This window comes from Anomaloglossus baeobatrachus, chromosome 4, assembly GCF_048569485.1.
Source record: "Anomaloglossus baeobatrachus isolate aAnoBae1 chromosome 4, aAnoBae1.hap1, whole genome shotgun sequence".
In the NCBI taxonomy this organism is placed as follows: Eukaryota; Metazoa; Chordata; class Amphibia; order Anura; family Aromobatidae; genus Anomaloglossus; species Anomaloglossus baeobatrachus.
In genome coordinates, this window is record NC_134356.1 from 233369547 (window position 1) to 233390942 (window position 21396).

General features: G+C 43.0%; 1 protein-coding gene across 2 annotated transcripts in view; it reads left to right on the top strand.

Moving 5' to 3' along the window:
• The window catches only part of CFAP54 (cilia and flagella associated protein 54), a 680590-nt gene that overhangs the window by 116602 nt on the left and 542592 nt on the right, over positions 1-21396 (top strand). For both annotated transcript variants that reach the window (XM_075344744.1, XM_075344743.1), the window contains exons 12-15: positions 5074-5239; positions 6150-6229; positions 13929-14063; positions 20395-20545. In XM_075344744.1, the coding sequence (XP_075200859.1) occupies positions 5074-5239; positions 6150-6229; positions 13929-14063; positions 20395-20545 (532 nt within the window). The remainder of the gene's footprint in view (positions 1-5073; positions 5240-6149; positions 6230-13928; positions 14064-20394; positions 20546-21396) is intronic.

Genomic DNA, 21396 nt, shown 5'->3' on the forward strand with positions numbered 1-21396 from the left:
GTTATTGGCTTTCCTCCTTCTTGCTTTGGCACTAAAACTGAGCAGCCCGTGATCCCACGGGGGGTGTATAGCCAGAAGGGGAGGGGCCTTACACTTTTTAGTGTAATGCTTTGTGTGGCCTCCGGAGGCAGTAGCTATACACCCAATCGTCTGGGTCTCCCAATTGGAGCTAGAAGAAAAGGAATTTACGGTAAGTAACAAAATTCCCTTCTTGTCAGTCTCCTACTACACTCCCCAGCCTTAAAGGGAACCAAACATCAGGATTTTGGTATATAAGGTAACGCCAGTGCAGTACTGGCACTATCAGGCACAGGCTGTACATACCATTAGTGGGCAGCTCGGATGTTTAGGCTGTGAAATCCAAGTTTAAAAAGTTTGAAAATTCATCCACCTTTTGATTGACGTGTGCCCCTCTGCTGATAATGTCCGGGCGGATTATGCACATGATTCATGCACCCCCCTCTCCCCGCCGCCTGTTCCTCCCTCTCTCTGACTGTATGCAAATTTTCTCTTCAGTTACACGGGGTCGGAGTTGGCGCCTGCGCATAGCGCTTACCTCCGCCGCTGTGTTTCTGAAGCCCGCAGTACCTAGTATTGTGCATGCGCCCTCGCTTCTTCAGATCTCGTTGTGACCGCGGGAGTGCGCGCGGTCACAACAGGACTGGAGAACAGCTGATCTTACCCCAATTAGCTGCAGCAGACGTCTGCTATGATATCGTCTGCTGCAGCTAATCGGTAAGATCAAGAACATGCTTGAGGATAAGAAAAGTGAAGTCAGTTGGATACTGGAAAATTACTCAATTCTGTCATTTACGACATTTGCACAAAAAAAGTGATAGCACAGGTTTCCAGTATTCAGACTTAAGGGCACTTTACACGCTGCGATATCGCTATCAATATCGCTAGCGAGCGTAGCCGCCCCCGTTGGTTGTGCGTCACGGGCAAATCGCTGCCCGTGCAGCACAACATCGCTTACACCTGTCACACGGACTTACCTTCCCTGCGACGTCGCTGTGGTCGACGTTCCGCCTCCTTTCTAAGGGGGCGGTTCGTGTGGCGTCACAGCGACGTCACACGGCAGCCGTCCAATAGAAGCGGAGGGGCGTAGATGAGCGGGCGGAATATCCCGCCCACCTCCTTCCTTCCTCATTGCCGGTGGACGCAGGTAAGGAGATGTTCATCGTTCCTGCGGTGTCACACATAGCAATGTGTGATGCCGCAGGAACGACGAACAACCAGCGACATGCACCACCAACGATATTATGAAAAGGAGCGACGTGTCAACGATCAACGATTTTTGACGTTTTTGCGATCGTTGATCGTCGCTCCTAGGTGTCACACGCTGCTATGTTTCTAACGACGTGACCCCGACGATATATCGTTAGCGATGTCGCAGCGTGTAAAGCACCCTTTAGATTAGGCACTATCATGGCTTGAAAGCTGCCAAGTCATAGTGAAACAAAATGAAAAAAACTTTTTTGTAGAAAACTATTTCAGTAAATCATTATAGTAAAGTTAGATCTTCCATTCATATGATGCAGAAGCCATTAATCCACAGAACCCGACCTTGTTTGATACTTAGGTCTTTGCTAGCTGATGATTTTAATAAGATCTAAGGTGAACAAGAAGAAGAAACAGAGCTTACCATCGCTTGCTGTTAAAACGATCAACTGTGCGAGAAATCCAAGGCCAGTGGATGCTAGTTTCCTGCTGGTGAGCACAGCAAGACAAGTGAAAAAACAGGGAACGGAATATCCAGCACTGCCATCCGGTGAAATTAGAAACAATTTATTTGAAATCCATTAAAAAAGTGTATTAAAAGAATCTATAGTAACTTTGCAAACTGACATGTTTCTGACTAGACGTCCTTAGTGATAGCATGACTAAGGCCATCTGGCCAGAAATGCGTCAAATTTGCAATATTACTGTGGATTCTATTAATTGACTTTTTTTTAATGAATTTCAAATAACTTGTTTCTAATTTTACCTAATGGCAATGCTGGATTTTCCTTTCGCTGTTTTTTCACTTGCATTGCTGAGATCTAAGGTGCAAGACCCGAGTCACCTGTTAAGTATCCCGATTTACAGACCGTGCAACTCAAACTAAAATACAAAATAAACCACCCTCTTTCTCTCCTTCATTAACCCCAAAACACCCAGTTCCAACGTAATCCACACGTGGTCACTCAACAATTCCAGCTCTGCTACATTACTGGAGCCACAGCGCATGGACACAGAATATGACCGCATGCTGTGGGCTTCGGACAGAAGGTGAGCCGCAGCGATGTGGTACCATGGGAACCTTCATCTTTGAGCACAAATAAACCGAGTGACGTCACCGCTTATCACTGCGGTTCAGTTTCTGCCTGAAGCCCACAGCATGTGGTCATGTTCTATACCCGTGTGCTGTGCCTTTAATATGTATGTAGCAGAGCTGGAATCGTTGTGGGACTTCATGTGGATTACGTCGGAACGGGATGTTTTTGGGGTTAATAAAGGGGAGAAAGAGTGTGTGTTTTTTTGTATTTTATTTCAAACTAGCTGTAGTACCCGGCATTGCCCGGGATAGTAACTGTCTCTTTGTCTCTCTCCCAGTCTCTGTTCTTTCTCCCTCTCTGTCTGTATCTCTCTGTCTGTTTGTCTGTCTCTCTCTATCTCTTTGTCTGTCTGTCTCTCTCTCTATCTCTTTGTCTGTCTGTCTCTTTCCCTGTCTCTCTGTCTGTCTCTCTCCCTCTCTTTCTCTGTCTCTCTATCTCTTTCCCTGTCTGTCTTTCTTTCCCTGTCTGTCTCTTTGTCTGTCTCTGCCTGTGTCTGTCTGTCTCTTTCCCTGTCTGCCTCTTTCTCTGTCTTCCTTTCTGTCTCTCTCCCTCTCTGTCTCTTTCCCTCTCTGTGTCTGTCTCATTGTCTATCTCTTTGCCTGTCTCTTTCTCTGTCTGTGTCTGTCTGTCTCTGTCTCTTTCCCTGGCTGCATTGTGACACACCAACATTTTTCTGAAGTTCTGGCTGCATTTTGGCTCCCAGCTCCATTGACTTTAATGGGGCAGGTTTTTTGACGAATAACTGTAAAGCGTGGGGTTAAAATTTCCCCTCAAAACATAGTGTATGACGTTCCCTGAGTCAAATGAGATGTCTGTGCAATATTTTGTGATTGGAAATACAACGGTGCAGATTCCTTTAGCGGACATGCTTTATCGTTGCTGGGTATCATAATATGGGGGGACACTACACCACTTTTTTTATTTATTTTTACATTATAGCCATGCACACAGCATCTGTCACACAGGATGGGGGCGCATCCCTCTGTATTTGCTCTCATGATGTCTTCTCTCTATGGTAGACTTAGATACTGAAACACTCACTTCCTGGAGAATGTTCTTTACTAGTTTTGATGTTGGGAGGAGTTTTCCTTCACCTTGGAAAGGATTCTGTGATTGTCCACTATTGTTGTCTTCCGTGTACGTTCAGGCCTTTTTGCATTCCCAAGCTCACCAGTGCATTCTATTATTTGCAGAATGTACCAAACTATTGATGTGGCCACCCCCAACATTTTTGCTATCTTGTGGATTTCTTTTTTTTGTGCTTAATGATCTGTTTCTTTTCCATTGAGAGCTGGGTTGTTTCAAAGCAACAGCCTCCAAATGCAAATACTTCACCTGGAATCAGCTCCAGACCTTTCACCTGCTTAATTGATGATGGATTAAGTAAGGAATAGCCTATGCAGCCCATTAAAGAACTTTTGAGATAATTGTCCTACTTTGGTCCCTTTAGAAAGAGGCAGTTACATATTAAAGAGATGTAATTCCTAAACCCTTTCTCCAATGAGGATGTGAATACCCTCAAATTAAAGCTGAGAGTCTGCTATTTAAGCTCATATTGATTATATAACTGTATCTTGAACATAGTTTTGTAAACAGCTGAAAAGTTAAAACTTTTTTCACTGTGCAAATATTTTTGGATCTAACTGTATATCTATGTTTTTCATAGATAGAACTTGCACCTATTATAGTCTATGGAGCTGTTTACATGTCTGTGTATTTTTGTAGTCCGAGTGGTTCACACAAAATTTTGGAGACCTGTCCAATTTTGATCTGAGTCTCAGATCTAACTTGCTAAACCAAGTGTCATGGTTCCGATGTGCTGAACATCCTTTATTGTTTTGTTCTGTCATGCTCTCCTGCAGAGCCGGTGTTGTTTTATTGTGCAGAGCGTTTTGCAGGTTGGATGCTCTGCTGGTTCTTGAGCTCCTTTGGACGGGTTATTTTGCAGCACTGGGTTCCACGCTGGTCCTGGGAGGTACTTACACCCATGCTTCTCGTTCCCGGTGATTGCTCTGCTTCATTAGGGGGGAGTGTTAGCTATGGACGTCGCCAGTCATACTTCCTGGTTACCGTTATGCTATTGTCTCCTGTGGTGCTCAGTGATATGATCTTGGCCTCTCAACTCTGGACTGCTGCTGACCCTCCTCTGCCTGCCCCTCTGTTTCAGTTGTTACTTCCCTACTTCTGACCTCAGACATCCTCCTGACGACGTCACCGCCTGCTCCCTGTATTCTGTTCGTACTCTCCTGCAAACCTGACCCTCGCCTTGTATCCTGACCTCATGTTTGTCTGCCCCCCGGGTACTGTTGTGTCCTTCTGGTTCTGACCTCGGTCTGTCTGACTAGCTCTTCGTTCACTGCATGCATGTAGTATATAGCGCCACCTAGTAACACTCATCACAGCACCTCTCTGGGTCCGTGGAAAAATTGGACAGCAATTGGATGGCATTGTGTTTTTCATGAACTGTTTGATAGAACTGGAGAAACCTTAATCAGTTAATTTTCTTCATCCTAGAAAAGCTGCCGAAACTCTGACCAAACACTGAGGGTACATGAGGCCTTTCTTGTTTTTGCATTGACACTCACTGTGCATATGAGGCTGTATCACATAAGAGGGGAGAAATCATATATAGCATCAAGCCTTCTTCTTAGTTTACTTGCATAGTCATGACTTTCGTACTTGTATACATATATACTTGTCTTTTGTTTCCTTGAAATGAATGTAAACATAAATCTATCTGATTATCCTAAACTAGGCCAAGGAAAGTGCAAAGTGGAAGAAAGAAGCAATGGATCTGAGCATACTTATTGTCGCTGAACCTTTGTTGTCAGGGAAAAAGCACAAACACAATGTACAGGTTATTGTGAAGCAGAATATGATAGCTGAGTTACCCGACTATCTTGGAATTATTGGACTACAAGGTATGTGAATAACATTACTCTCTTTATGCTTTTTAAAGTCTATTACATTTTCCCAGTGTCATTCATAGTAGCCTATAAACTCATGCTATTCATGTACTGCATATTATGAATCCATAATGAATTGCCGATAATAACATTCATGTAAAAAAATAACATTCTCCTCAATTATATGATGCGTTATTGTTACCGAACGTGTCCACCAGATGGCGCCGTTATAAAGGAAATCAAATTAAGTTCTCCTGCAGCCAGTTCCAACTTATCTAATATATTCACTGTTTGCTTCTGTTTGACTCCATATACTTACACTTTTAACCCTTTTGAATATTTTCTAAAGCGACTTAGTCTATTGTAATATTCTATCTCTAGTATCCGCAGAAAATAAGTTCTTCCTGGGTAAGATAAGTCAAGAGTAAGAAGGTGAAGATGCCTCATTAAAGCATGGTGCGCGCTTCCAGTCAAACTGATTAACGTTTTCCCTTCTGAGGGGACAACCCGACAAGTTAAAATATGCATGAGATTGCATAGTGATTATGCATCTTAAAACATTAAACACTGCTCGGAATCAGCAGACTTTCCTTGTGTACATTACTGATTTTGTTTGAGATTCTTTAATGAAGAAGAAAGGTGTCTGCATACCAAGCACCCCACACTCCCAACTTGTATCACATCTTCCAATAAATATCCATATAGCAATAGCCATAAACAAATGTAACTTCAAATAAAAGAGCCATTAGGCATCCGTATGAAACATTGCGTTGCATATAAATTCAGAATTTTGCTATGTGTGCAAACAGTGCAGATATATGTAAGAGACAATATGTAAGCAATAAACGTAGTAGCTCTATAATAATGTGTGCATTCCGGATTATCTTTAATAATCATTAATTGATGGACTGATCTTACATTATAGGTGAACCCATAAACAGATCTACAGATGATCACATCACACTGGCAGAGATTCTGTACTCATGTGTGTGTCGCTCCTCTCAGGTAATGGGTCTTGACAGTTTTCTACTTGTAAGCATTGTACAACATCTCTTCTTAAAGGTATCAATTACTGGGCTGCTTACTGTAGTTTTGATAGAATCGCTGTTTTATCCTTTGCAAATCAACCAGTTCTTTGAAGGCTGAGCTCTTTATCAGCAGGAGATTATCATTAGAGGACTAGTAAGCCTGCTGCCATGTAGTCCAACCACACCCCCATCATTGTTAGGTGCTGTCTGCCTACACACAATAGGCAGACAGTGCCAAACAATGATGGGGGTGTGGTTGGACTACATGGCAGCAGGCTTACTAGTCCTCTAATGATAATAGGTAGACAGTGCCAAACAATGATGGAGATATGGTTGGACTACATGGCAGCAGGCTTACTAGTCCTCTAATGATAATAGGTAGACAGCGCCAAACAATGCTGGGGGTGTGGTTGGACTACATGGCAGCAGGCTTACTAGTCCTCTAATGATAATAGGTAGACAGCGCCAAACAATGCTGGGGGTGTGGTTGGACTACATGGCAGCAGGCTTACTAGTCCTCTAATGATAATAGGTAGACAGCGCCAAACAATGATGGTGGTGTGGTTGGACTACATGGCAGCAGGCTTACTAGTCCTCTAATGATAATAGGTAGACTGCGCCAAACAATGATGGGGGTGTGGTTGGATTACATGACTGCAGGCTTATTAGTACTTTAATGATAATAGGTAGACAGCGCCAAACAATGATGGGAGTGTGGTTGGACTACATGGCAGCAGGCTTACTAGTCCTCTAATGATAATAGGTAGACAGCACCAATCAATGATAGCGGTGTGATTGGACTACATGGCAGCAGGCTTACTAGTCCTCTAATGATAATAGGTAGACAGCGCCAATCAATGATAGGGGTGTAACTGGACTACATGGCAGCAGGCTTACTAGTACTCTAATGATAATAGGTAGACAGCGCCAATCAATGATAGGGTGTGGTTGGACTACATGGCAGCAGGCTTACTATAACTCATGATAATAGGTAGACAGTGCCAAACAATGATGGGGGTATGGTTGGACTACATGGCAGCAGGCTTACTAGTACTCTAATGATAATAGGTAGACAGTGCCAAACAATGATGGAGATATGGTTGGACTACATGGCAGCAGGCTTACTAGTCCTCTAATGATAATAGGTAGACAGCGCCAAGCAATTATGGGGGTATGGTTGGATTACATGACTGCAGGCTTACTAGTCCTCTAATGATAATCTCCTGCTGATAAAACACTTATATTAGCAAACTTTCAGCAAGCAAGTTACACATTGCTGGAATCAGAGTCTCTGTTATGCTGCTCTCAGATTAGGTGACAAAAATCTGGTGATGGATTCCCTTTAATACCTAAAAATTCAGCTAAAATATTCAATGTCACAGTTTGCCAGGTAAAGGAATCTGTAATGAAAGGGTTTACTTGGAACAGATACTATTTAATGGCAGTCGTCTTAGCCTAATAAAATAATTGATCTACATTTAGAAGGAGCATGGATTTTTTACCCTCAAGAACTGCTATCATATCACTATGAGATGTTTTAATGCAATACAAGGGTTGTCCTATGAAAACATAGAATGGCATCAAATGTGTGATCACTGGCAATCAGACTGCTGACATCCCCAATGATCCAGAATATGGAAGATCCAATGTCCCCTGTGTAAATAGACCTTTAGTGAGCATGTGCAACCACTGCTCTTTTACCTATGTATAACTTTTATTTACAGTTTGCAGATCAGGTTTTGCAATTGCTCACACAAGGGAATTTGAGACCCCGAACGATTATAAATGTATCACCTATACTGCGTATTGGTAATATGTATTGTTTGAGACAGCCCTTTACGTCACAGTTTGGGGTAATGGAAAAGGTTAAAATTCTAACTAAGTACTGAGGTTTAGGTTCTATAGTCCTACTTGGAGTTCCTCATGCATCAGCTGAAGCTAAACCCCCTAGTTTACCAACCATAATACTTTCCTCATGCTTATTAATGTATGAGAAGAATTTAAAATGATCTTAGCATGGGGTAACTGGTGCTAGATTCAAGCGAATGGGGATATTTCTAATCTGCCTCATGTAAAACCTCTGCCTTTGCCCAACATTTTGAAAAAAAAGGGCCTTCTAAAAGCTTCACAAATCTTATAAGGTGGAATTTTTTTGTTTTCAATTTGATCATTTAAAGAGGACCCGTCACCAGGTCATAAGTGACCAGTTTTTTTTCTTTATTTTTTCTCGCTGCTGCCATGAATAAGCCTGTTTTTTTTGTAGTTGTTTATATTCTGTAAATCCCCCATATGATTCCAGTGATATGGTCCTTTTTATTTAGTGCTAGTTTTTATGGAGTTTACTAAGGAGGCGTGGCTCACAATTCTCTGGGGACGTGTCTTTAGGCTGTTCTGCATTATAACCCTCTTAACCAAGCACCTCTGGTTAAGACCATGCAAAGTAGCTGCAGATAACAGGGCCCAAATCTCTGCAACCGTGTGGTCGATTTTCAAGAAACAAAAAAATGGAGTATTCAGCGTAGCAACTGAAATAAAATAAGAGCAAAACCTGGTCACCTAAGATCTTGTAACATGATCCCTTTTAAATCTTCATTTTGGTTTGGTGAGATCAGATTTTTTCAGTTCTTTTCAATTATGACATGCAATTCAGTCTTCTACCCAGCTTCTTGTTCTGTGTGATGGCAAGCCAATTACTGCATTTTTATTTATTTAGTGCCAATGTTTGTGGTTTATGACAAGGGGGCTTGATTTACAATATAGTAATGCAGAGCAGTAATACATCATATTAGAGAGAGAGGAGTGGAACCAGTGTCTACAGAGAAAGCGATTACACAGGTTACATCAGGTACAGTGATGGAAAGGAGAGACGTGACTGCAGAATCTACAGATGACAGTGTAAGTGATCGGACACGGAGGCAGAATCTACAGAGGAAGGTGGAAGTGATCGGATACGGAGGCAGAATCTACAGAGGAAGGTGGAAGTGATCGGACACAGAGGCAGAATCTACAGAGGAAGGTGGAAGTGATTGTACATGGAGGCAGAATCTACAGAGGAAAGTGGAAGTGGTCGGACGTAGAGGCAGAATCTACAGAGGAAGCTGCAAGTGATCGGACATGAAGGCAGAATCTACAGAGGAAGCTGCAAGTGATTGGACACTGAGGCAGAATCTACAGAGGAAGGTGGAAGTGATCGGACACGGATGCAGATTCTACAGAGGAAGGTGGAAGTGATTGTACATGGAGGCAGAATCTACAGAGGAAAGTGGAAGTGATCATACATGCATGCAGAATCTACAGAGGAAGGTGGAAGTGATCATACATGCAGGCAGAATCTACAGAGGAAGGTGGAAGTGATCATACATGCAGGCAGAATCTACAGAGGAAGCTGAAAGTGATTGGACACGGAGGCAGAATCTACAGAGGAAGGTGGAAGTGATCGGACACGGATGCAGAATCTACAGAGGAAGGTGGAAGTGATTGTACATGGAGGCAGAATCTACAGAGGAAAGTGGAAGTGATTGGACATGAAGGCAGAATCTACAGAGGAAAGTGGAAGTGATCATACATGCAGGCAGAATCTACAGAGGAAAGTGGAAGTGATCGTACATGGAGGCAGAATCTACAGAGGAAAGTGGAAGTGATCGTACATGGAGGCAGAATCTACAGAGGAAGAGGGAAGTGATCGTAAATGGAAGCAGAATCTACAGAGGAAGGTGGAAATGATCGAACATGCAGAGTCTACAGAGGAAGGTGGAAGTGACCATACATTGAAGCAGAATCTACAGAGGAAGGGGGAAATGATCAGACGTGCAGGCAGAATCTACAGAGGAAGGTGGAAGTGATTGTACATGGAGGCAGAATCTGTAGAGGAAAGTGGAAGTGATCAGACATGGAGGCAAAATCTCCAGAGGAAGGGGGAAGTGATTGGACACGGAGGCAAAGTCTCCAGAGGAAGGGGGAGTGATTGGACACGGAGGCAAAGTCTCCAGAGGAAGGGGGAGTGATTGGACACGGAGGCAAAATCTCCAGAGGAAGGGGGAGTGATGGGACATGGAGGCAGAATCTGCAGGCAGTGATCGCACACAGTCTAGCAGCATCATATCAGGACAAGCCACTATATTACAAAGGGAAGTAGTACAGGAATAGTTGATGGCTCAGTGGTTAGCACTGCAGTCTTGCAACGCTGGGGTCCTGGGTTCAAATCCCACCAAGGACACCATCTGCAAGGACTCTGTATGTTCTCCCCATGTTTGTGTGGGTTTCCTCCGGGTTCACCGGTTTCCTCCCACACTCCAAAGACATACAGATAGGGAATTTAGATTATGAGGACAGTGATGCCTTTGTATGTAAAGTGCTGGAGAATTAACAGCGCTATATAAATGAATAAATATTATTATTATTATGGCAGAAAGTTAGTGCTAATTAAATCAGCGTTCCAGATCTCACATCCCCCATGTACTTCTGGATAGGGCTCCTAATTAGGGGGTCTAAATGGGAATGAAGTTTACGTTCTTAGTGCAACCTGTTTCTAATTCAATGTATCACAAAACTCTATTCATGTCAAGGTGTCCATAGAATTTAAAGCTTTTAAAATTTATAAACAGCAAAATCAAAATGGATAAAAATGCATAAATATGTCCATAAGTTTGCCCATATACCAGTTGTGTGAGGTTATTGTCACATGAAACACCATACAAATCTATAGAGATGAGCGCAATGTCTCTTCTCCAACTAAATCCTATCTCCAGCCACACAGATATGTGCAGGAACACATTAACAATAAAAGTAGACACTCATTTTATCTTTTTCAAAAAGAATCTGAAATTTAAATGAGAAATTATTGAAAGCTGTGAGTGATAGATAATCCATTAACGTATGCGTCACTGCAAACAGTCAGAAGGACTGACAAGAAATCAGTGAGACTTGACAGGTTTTGTCTAGGTCTGCATATAAATCAATCACGGGGACTGCTTTGTGTACAGTAAATGGGGATTGCCATTCCTCTGCTATTGTGAGGGGACAATATGCTCTGCTGGAAAGCATTTATTGTTTAGGAAAAAATCAAATAGATATATCAACTATTTAAAGGGAACAGGCAAGTCAAATTATATGCTCACCTATGTGCGCTGTAGTCTTTTATCCAGAAATGAAATCTCTGGGATGCTAAGGGTGTGTTTGGATCGTGGATAAAACAATGTGTAAAATTCCATCCAAACTAGTGCATGTGGTTTTGCCTTGGTTTTCGTTATGGATGCAGTTTTTATGGGTAAAATATATTCAATTTATACATTTTACCTGTAAAAGTTGCAGTCACATCAATAACCATGGAAAACCTGCATGCGGTTCTTAGGATGTGGTTTTAACCTCACAATCTGAATGCACCCTTTGTCCTGTTATTCCTTGTACCATTCTTCGTACCACTCCTCCATCCACTCTTCGTACCACTCCTCATACCACTTTTTGCACTACTCCTCGTACTACTCCTTGTACTACTTAATCATTTTATTGAAAACTACTGTCAGATATAGAGGTTTGGCAGATTCTAGAATGCATGTGGTATTTAGGATGTGGTTTTAACCTCACAATCTGAATACATCCATCGTTTCATACTACTAGTCTTACCACTCCTCTTACCACTCTTATTACCTCTTATTATACTCCTCCTTGTACCTCTCATTATACCACTGCTTGTACCCCTCCTCATACTACTTCTGGTACCACTCCTTGTACCATTCCACATATGACTTGTACCCCTCCTCATACTACTTCTGGTACCACTCCTTGTACCATTCCACATATGACTTGTACCCCTCCTCATACTACTTCTGGTACCACTCCTTGTACTATTCCACATATGACTTGTACCCCTCCTCATACTACTTCTAGTACCACTCCTTGTACTATTCCACATATGACTTGTACCCCTCCTCATACTACTTCTGGTACCACTCCTTGTACCATTCCACATATGACTTGTACCCCTCCTCATACTACTTCTGGTACCACTCCTTGTACCATTCCACATATGACTTGTACCCCTCCTCATACTACTTCTGGTACCACTCCTTGTACTATTCCACATATGACTTGTACCCCTCCTCATACTACTTCTAGTACCACTCCTTGTACTATTCCACATATGACTTGTACCCCTCCTCATACTACTTCTGGTACCACTCCTTGTACCATTCCACATATGACTTGTACCCCTCCTCATACTACTCACTGTACCCTTCTTCGTACCACTCCTCATACCAATAGTCATAGGTAATCTGTCATCATTAAAATGGAGTTCAATTTACAGATATCATATTATAGATCAGAAAGAGCTGAGCAGATTGATATATAGTCTTGTGAGAAAGCATTCAGTATAACCGATGTTTTCATTCTTTAATCCTATTCTCCTTCTGGATCTTCAGTCCAGCGGGCTTTCCTATCAGTGACTGACAGCTATCTATCTGTATGCACACTTATACAAGGGCAGATGTCAGTCACTGATAGGACCGCCCCCTGGACACAAACTGCCACAAAAAGTAGAGGATTAAATAAATAAAACACAGGTTATACTGAAGTTTATGCAGTTTTTTTGCTATAGGATCTATGCTATTTAAAAGTATGTGTATATAATGAATCTAATAAATCTAATTACTATGGTGTTGGCTTTCACCATACATTTAAGGGATAATCAGTTGATTCATGCCGCTGGCAAGGAACTTGTCAGCTGATTCATGCCGCTGGGAAGGAACTTGTCAGCTGATTCATGCCGCTGGCAAGGAACTTGTCAGCTGATTCATGCCGCTGGCAAAGAACTTGTCAGCTGATTCATGCCGCTGGCAAAGAACTTGTTAGCTGATTCATGTCGCTGGCAAGGAACTTGTCAGCTGATCCATGCCGCTGGCAAAGAACTTGTCAGCTGATTCATGCCGCTGGCAAAGAACTTGTCAGCTGATTCATGCCGCTGGCAAAGAACTTGTTAGCTGATTCATGCCGCTGGCAAAGAACTTGTTAGCTGATTCATGTCGCTGGCAAGGAACTTGTCAGCTGATCCATGCCGCTGGCAAAGAACTTGTCAGCTGATTCATGCCGCTGGCAAAGAACTTGTCAGCTGATTCATGCCGCTGGCAAAGAACTTGTTAGCTGATTCATGCCGCTGGCAAAGAACTTGTTAGCTGATTCATGTCGCTGGCAAGGAACTTGTCAGCTGATCCATGCCGCTGGCAAAGAACTTGTCAGCTGATTCATGCCGCTGGCAAAGAACTTGTCAGCTGATTCATGCCGCTGGCAAAGAACTTGTTAGCTGATTCATGCCGCTGGCAAAGAACTTGTTAGCTGATTCATGCCGCTAGCAAGGAACATGTTTGCTTATTCATGCTGCTGGCAAGGAACTTGTCAGCTGATTCATGCCGCCCAAACCACGGGCACCATGAGAGAACGTTTTTGTTATTGCAGAGAGAAGTGGTGGGGACAGACTTTTATGACCAGTAATCCTAGTCACCTCCTCTCCAGCTACTGTCTTGAAGTATTTTTTCTCTGAAAATCTGCATTCTGCCAGAATAAAACATACACATGTGCAATAATGGAGCCAGTCGCGGACTCCTCATGCCTGACACATATCCTTTAATGTGACTTGTGTGACATCTTCATTCTCTCCATAACACTTCTACTTGATTTTTCAGGATGTCCAGCCCGACAGAGATATTGTCATTGATGGCATATTATTCCTGTGGCAAAAATGCAAAGCTGGAGTGCAGCGAATGCAAGCTGGATTAGATGGATGCAAATTTGTACAAAAATGTGAAATGAATAGCAAGGTATTATCCATCGTATAGTTTGGTTTCCACTTGGGACTCTATTATTTTGGGCTGTAGCTCACAACTCTACGTAGGAAGACTGACAGCTAATTTTGATAATTAACATGCTTTTCTAGAGAGAAAAAAATAAGTGTTTGAAAATTACAACCAGCCACCAAGGAATAGCTAGCTTTCAGATTTTGTGACAAAGAAACCCCTTTACTAAACCTGACTGGCCAAGGGCTTTACTTCGTTTTTTTCCTTATTATTAAATTAGCTAATTAGAGATTGGAGAGATCAAAAAAATAACATGAAATGTCTAATAAATGTTAAAATTTCTTCTCCACTGAAAAAGTATGAACATCACTTTATCTATTTAAATAAAGAAAGAATGATGGGTCTACCACTTCTTAATGACTACAGTAGACTTTGGAATGAACTCCGGTTTGGAGGAAAGATGGGAGCCAAGCCAATTGTGGGCCGCCAACTCATAATATGAAGAACAGAGAAAATGGCGCTTTTATTATTATTATTATTATTATTATTATTATTATTATTATTATTTCTTTATAGAGCACCATTGATTCCATGGTGCTGTACATGAGAAGGGGGTTACATACAGAATACATATACAAGTTACAATAGACAGACTGGTACAGAGGGAAGAGGGCCCTGCCCTTGCGGGCTTACATTCTGAAGGATTTTGGGGAGGAGACAGTAGGTGGGGTGTAGGTTGGGCGGCAGCTCCGCACGGGGGTGGGGCAGTGGGCTCATTGAAGGTTATAGGCATTTCTGAACAGGTGAGTTTTCAGGTTCCGTTTGAAGTTTGTAAGTGTAGTAGATAGTCTGACGTGTTGAGGCAGCGAGTTCCAGGAGCCTGGGGATGCTCGGGAGAAGTCTTGGAGTCGGTTATGTGAGGAGCGAATGAGAGAGGAGGAGAGAAGGAGATCTTGGGAGGACCGAAGATTACGTTTTGGAGTGTAGGGAGAGATTAGTTCAGAGATATACGGAGGAGACAGATTATGGATGGCTTTGTAGGTCAGTGTTAGTAGTTTGAATTGGATACGATGGAAGATTGGGAGCCAATGGAGGGCGCTTCCAATTTCCTTTAAAGGAAACCTGAAAGCTGATACATGCTGCCCAAATCGTGGACAACATGTATCAGGCACTGGCTGTGTTATCCAAGCCAGGTTTGTTTGACTCTGAAACGCTGCAGTGTTCAGAGAAAAACATACTTTAATAGCTGGCTGAGGACTAAACCACACTGTAGACTAGTTGGACAAGCAGATCGCCAGCAGCTTCTCCTCACCCACAGACAGGTCTCTACTTATGTCTACATATAATCAGAGATCTGTCAGTCCATGGCAGTGGGTGGTGAGAAACCGCCAGGGACCAACATGTCTGACTAGTCTTCCATGCCGCTTGATCCTTCCAAAACGCCGCAGCATATCAAAGTCAAACATACCTGGCGGTTTGAGTGATGGTTTGGGCAGCATGTATCAGCTATCAGGTTCCCTTTCAATTAATCTACTCTATTATTTAAATCTTTAGATTACATATTAAACGGATCCTCCACATGATCTAAGGCAATTGGACCTGCTGTTTTCCCTTTTTCTTTTTCTTCATGTAAAGGAAATGTAATTTTAAATTTATTTATAAATGCCTTTTTACTAGAAACTCATTTTGTTTTGGGAGGTGATCCTTATAAAATATAAATAACACAAGAGCTTTTGAGCATGTGCAGTAGAAGCTTCAAACCCATTTCATATGTCGATAATCTGATCTAACAGTGGAGATAACATGTGTGCTGATGTAAGAAGAAGCTGATCACACTGCTGTTCATCCAGTTTTTCTGATGTAACACTGGATACACCATTGGTGCAGAGGTAAGCAGAGGCTGCTCACACTGCTGTCCATCCTATCTTTCTGCTCTAATACTGGAGATTCCAAAGGTGCTGAGGAAAGATGAGAATGCTCACACTGCTGTCTACCTTGTATTTCTAATCTGGAGATACAAGGGATGCCGACGTAGTAATAAGCTGCTCACACTGCTGTTTTCCCTGTCTTTCTGACCTTATACTGGAGATATCGGGTGTGCAGATGTAAGAATAAGCTATTCACACTGCTGTCCACCATGGTAGACTGAATTCTGAATGGCTGTTGTGAATAGAGATAAGCAAACCTGAAGTTCGGAGTTCAGAGTTCACACCAAACACAGACTTTACAAAAAAAATAGAGTTCAGATTCGGAGTTCGGGTGCTTTACATATGAACACCATTCACATGAGCACTGCTGCACTGGGGTATGCTCAGTGCTCAGCCCAGTGCAAGCTGCTTGCAGTGTTTGAACGGTTCACACTGGGGGTAACAACAGTATGATCGGATATAGTGCACACCTAAAAAAAAAAGAAATGTAAAAACCCCTCCCACCCTTCCCGAGAAGTCATCTGTTAATGGCTGGCTGCATGTGGGTGGATACCCAAACCGCCCAATTAGTGAATTACATTGGGGTTCAGGTCAAGTCTGGGTCTCAACCCGAACTTTATCTAAGGTGCGGCTGCAACCGCCAAACGGAACTTCCACGGGTTCACTCATCTCAAGTTATGAACTGAAGCTCGACAGTGGGTGAAATCTCTTATCTCTAGGATAATATACTCTGGTTCCCCTTCAGAACATATAGGTAATCGCCAGATCTCAGCAATAGGTTTCTACTGCACATGCTCACGATCACCTGTATACTAACATTCCAGGTCAGGTTTCTATCAATGTAATATGACAGCAGCCATTTTCATGTACTATAACTATAGTGATTACTTGTCAAGACAAAATGAACTCGATTTCCTGATTAAAAGTATTTAGAAATGTATTTATGATGACATTTCTTTTAACCCCTTCCCGACATTGGACATATCGGTATGTCCTACTCTGTAGTACGTACCCACAGGAGCTGTACCCTCTTGATCGTTGCAAGAAGCTTGGCTTAAGTGACAGCCGATTACAGAATTTAGAAGGTTGAGAGAGGGAGTGGGCACCCCATGGACATGATCATGTTACTTAATGGTTGTCATGGCATCTGGAGGTCAAATAATGACCTTGTGGTCTGTCAGTTACTGTGGACTGTTATACCTTGCCAAGAGCAGGGTCGAAAACACATTTTGTCAGCGTAACACTGACAAGTCTAATGCATGGCAATGCCAGGGATCAAACTAATAAAAGTTAAGGGCCATTTACACGCTGCGACATCGCTAATGATATATCGTCGGGGTCACGGTGTTTGTGACGCACATCCGGCGTCGTTAGCGACATCGCAGCATGTGACACCAAGGAGCGACCTTAAACGATCGCAAAAGAGGCAAAATCGTTTGTCTGTGAGAGGACGTTTATTTATGAAAAATCGATGTGTGGTCAGTAGCGATGTTGTTCGTCGTTCCTGCGGCATCACACATCGCTATGTGTGACACCGCAGGAGCGACGAACATCTCCTTACCTCCGTCCACCGGCAATGAGGAAGGAGGAAGGTGGGCGGCATGTTCCAGCCGCTCATCTCCGCCCCTCCTCTGTTATTGGATGGCTGCCGTGTGACGTCGCTGTGACGCCACACGAACCGCCCCCTTAGAAAGGAAGCGGTTCGCCGGCCAGAGCGACGTTGGGCAGGTAAGTCCGTGTGACGGGTATAAGCGAGGTTGTGCACCACGGGCAGCGATTTGCCCATGACGCACATCCGACGGGGGCGGATACGCTCACTAGCGATATCGGTAACGATATCGCAGCATGTAAAGTACCCTTTAGAGTCTCTATGGGACTTTAAAGGGTACTTTACGCGCTGCGATATCGGTACGGTTGTGCGTCACGGGCAAAACGCTGCCCGTGGCGCACAACCTTGCTTATACCCGTCACACGGACTTACCTGCCCTGTGACGTCGCTCTGGCTGGCGAACCGCCTCCTTTCTAAGGGGGCGGTTTGTGCGGCGTCACAGCGACGTCACACGGCAGCTGTCCAATAGCAGAGGAGGGGCAGAGATGAGTGGGACGTAAACATCCCGCCCACCTCCTTCCTTCCTTCCTCATTGCCGGTGGACGCAGGTAAGGAGATGTTCGGCATTCCTGCGGTGTCACACATAGCGATGTGTGGTGCCGCAGGAGCGACAAACAACATCGTACCTGTGGCAGCAACGATATAAAGGAAAGGAGTGACGTGTCAACGATCACCAATTTTGAACGATTTTTCGATCGTTTATCGTCGCTCCTTGGTGTTACACGCTACTATGTCGCTACCGGCGCTGGATGTCCGTCACTAACGACGTGACCCCGACGATATATCGGTAGCGATGTTGCAGCGTGTAAAGCACCCTTAAGTAATTAAGTGAAAAAAAAGTTTAAAAGAATTATAAAAATATAAAAAAACAAAATAAAGAACAATAAAATTACAAAATATTACACTAGTAAATACACATATTTATTGTATGATCTCGACTGACTCGATTGCGTTAGGAGGAGGTGTGGGAAGCGATTTAAATACTATATCCAGTGCAGGCAAAACATTCCAAACAATGGCACTTCAGTGATAGTCCACCGTATGGCAATATGACACATGAGGCCTTCTTATCTCCAAACCAAGCCATCTAATAATACAACTGGAATTTCTTTTATCCACCCTAAAATGCCCCGGGAGCGGGGATATGTCAGCAACCAGTCCCACCCATCTCTCTGACTGCTTGTAAACCCGGCCCTGCCATGCCCTATTAACCATTTCAGTACTATACATATTGGAGCTAGTATCCACGCTTACATCATTGAGGATAACCACCTCTGTGATACTTTTTTCCGATCCTTGATGCCTCCAGCGGCTATCTTACATAATGGACAGCTATTTTACATCGCTGCATCCAGGATGACCCGATCTTTAATACTATCACACTGCTTAACCCCTTCAGGGAACACATAGGTTCAGAATTGAAAAATTTGGCCTGGTCAGGAAGGTGAAAATAGGCTTTGGCGCTAAGTGGTTAATAATTTTTTGTTTGTTAATTCCCTGAGAACCACTTTACAGTTTATTGTGGTCCACAGTATTGGTTCTGTCTGACAATGTGGCCTCTTGACCAGAAAAGATTGTGCATTCTTGCTTTAAAATCAAACGTTAAAGCGCTTATTGTCTGTAATTTATTGCAATGTTACTTACTTTTATTTCAGTAGCACTGGGGCAATAAAAGTCAGGATCCTGCTTTCTTTGGTTATGATAGTAAACAATAGTCATAGAGCCTGATTCCTTAGTCTGTCGTTGTACATGTCAATCTTAATTACGGGGTGGCTGAAGGAACGTGTGCTGAATTTATTGGGAGACACATGTTCTCAGTGTCATGCGTATCGCAGAATGCTATTTTAGTCAGGTGATTGGGGTACCCTATGATGAATTTGGTGGGCAGGCATCGCCTTGTCCCACCATGCCCTTCCCACTTTTGTAGAGCTGGCTGGAAATTGGGAGGAGCCTAGTTGGGGCCCAGAGAGCCCACCTCGTCCAATTTTGTTTGTTTGAAATACTATTCCAGTCCTTGAGTAGAATAGTATTTTTAGCAAGGCGCACACCACGAAGAAGAAGTGCCTCTTAATCAATTTGGTTCATGTACCCCACCTTGCCCCGTTATTAAAGGGGTTGTCCACTACTTAGACAACCTCTTCTCATTCCCCTTGTTTGCCCCGTAAAAATAAATAAGCCTATACTCACCTCTGAAGCGGCCGCGATTCCAATGATGTTTAAAGTCGCATTCCCGTGGCCCACGTGACATTATTATGACATGCAGGCCCCCGCAACCAATCAGTGCCGGCTTCCTTCATTCCACCTTCGTACGTTTGAGCAGGAAGTTACGCTCACGTCATGCTCAAATGTTCAAAGGCAGGGAGACAGACACTGGGCGCTGATTGGTCTCTGGGCTCATGTGTCATTACAGAGACAGATGTCGGGTGCTGATTGGTCTCCGGACTCACGTGTCATAACAATGTCACATGGACCCGGGGAACGCAGCTTCAGACATCACTGGAACTGCGGCCACACTGGAGGGGAGCATGGGCTCATTTATTTTTACGGGACGAACAAGGGGAATAAGCAGGGGTTGTCCAAGTAGTAGAGACCCCCTTTAAGACTGGGGTGTACAACGCCCCATGACTTCTATTGTTTATTATCTCAGTAAAAGCAAGCCCTTGACTTTTATTGCCCCAGTGCAGTTAAAATGAAAAGGAGTAACTTTGCAATAGACATATGATTAGTGTGCTGGACTCATCATGCGTTGATAATGTAATTTCAGAGAGGAGATTAATAAAACACATTTTTTTATATACTGTTTTAATTTTTCTTCCAGTGGATCTATATTCTTTGTCTTATCTATGAAGTGATGCAACACTCAAGTATCATACACACAGATGCTGTTATATTGGGAGAAGCTGCTCTGAAATTAGCAGGGATTGCCGAAAGCATGGCTGATGCTATCATGAAATGTGACAAAAAGTCAGGTAAAATGACAACTTATTTATCTACAAATAAAAGGTGAAATCTTTAATTAGGAAAGAGTATAGAATTCTGAAAACAAGCCTTTTGTAATATGTCATTCCAATCAAATTTCTTAACAAAATGTTACTCAGTATTCCCGCCATATTATATACTCACTCCCAACCATCATCTCGGGAACTAGAAGGGAACAGTACAAACTAAGACAATTCTGGATCATCTGCATTGTGCTTTATTCTGCCTGAATATTTATAAATTGACAACTGGGCGTTACAATCACACTTGTTAAAGGGTTGTGATATGCATCATGATCTCATGCTCCGGTAGCCACATGTTGCTGAAAAGATGCCAACACCCAGCCAAACGGATTTGACGGTAATTTATTTTAAATGCAGAATTCCATATGATAACTGCAGCATGGAATTCTGGTCTTACACAGTTTGGAACATGAAACACCCAGTTGTCAATTTATGAATTCATTTCTTTGAGGAGCAGCACAATGCAGCGTTCTAGTGAAGGGTGCTCCAGGCTGGGTATATTATTGGGAATACAAGTATTTACTATAACAGACATGTCTGGAGAGGGAATGCTACCATAGCTTTTCATATGCACTTTTTATTAATTTGCCATATAATTTTAAGGGTACTTTACACTCTGCGACATCGCTAACGATATATCATCGGTGTTATGTCGTTAGTGACGCACATCCAGCGCCGTTAGCAACATCGCAGCGCGTGACACCAATGAGGGACGATCAACGAGCGCAAAAACGTTAAAAATCGTTGCTCGTTGACACGTCGTTCATTTCCTTAATATCGTTGCTACTGCAGGTACGATGTTGTTCGTCGTTCCTGCG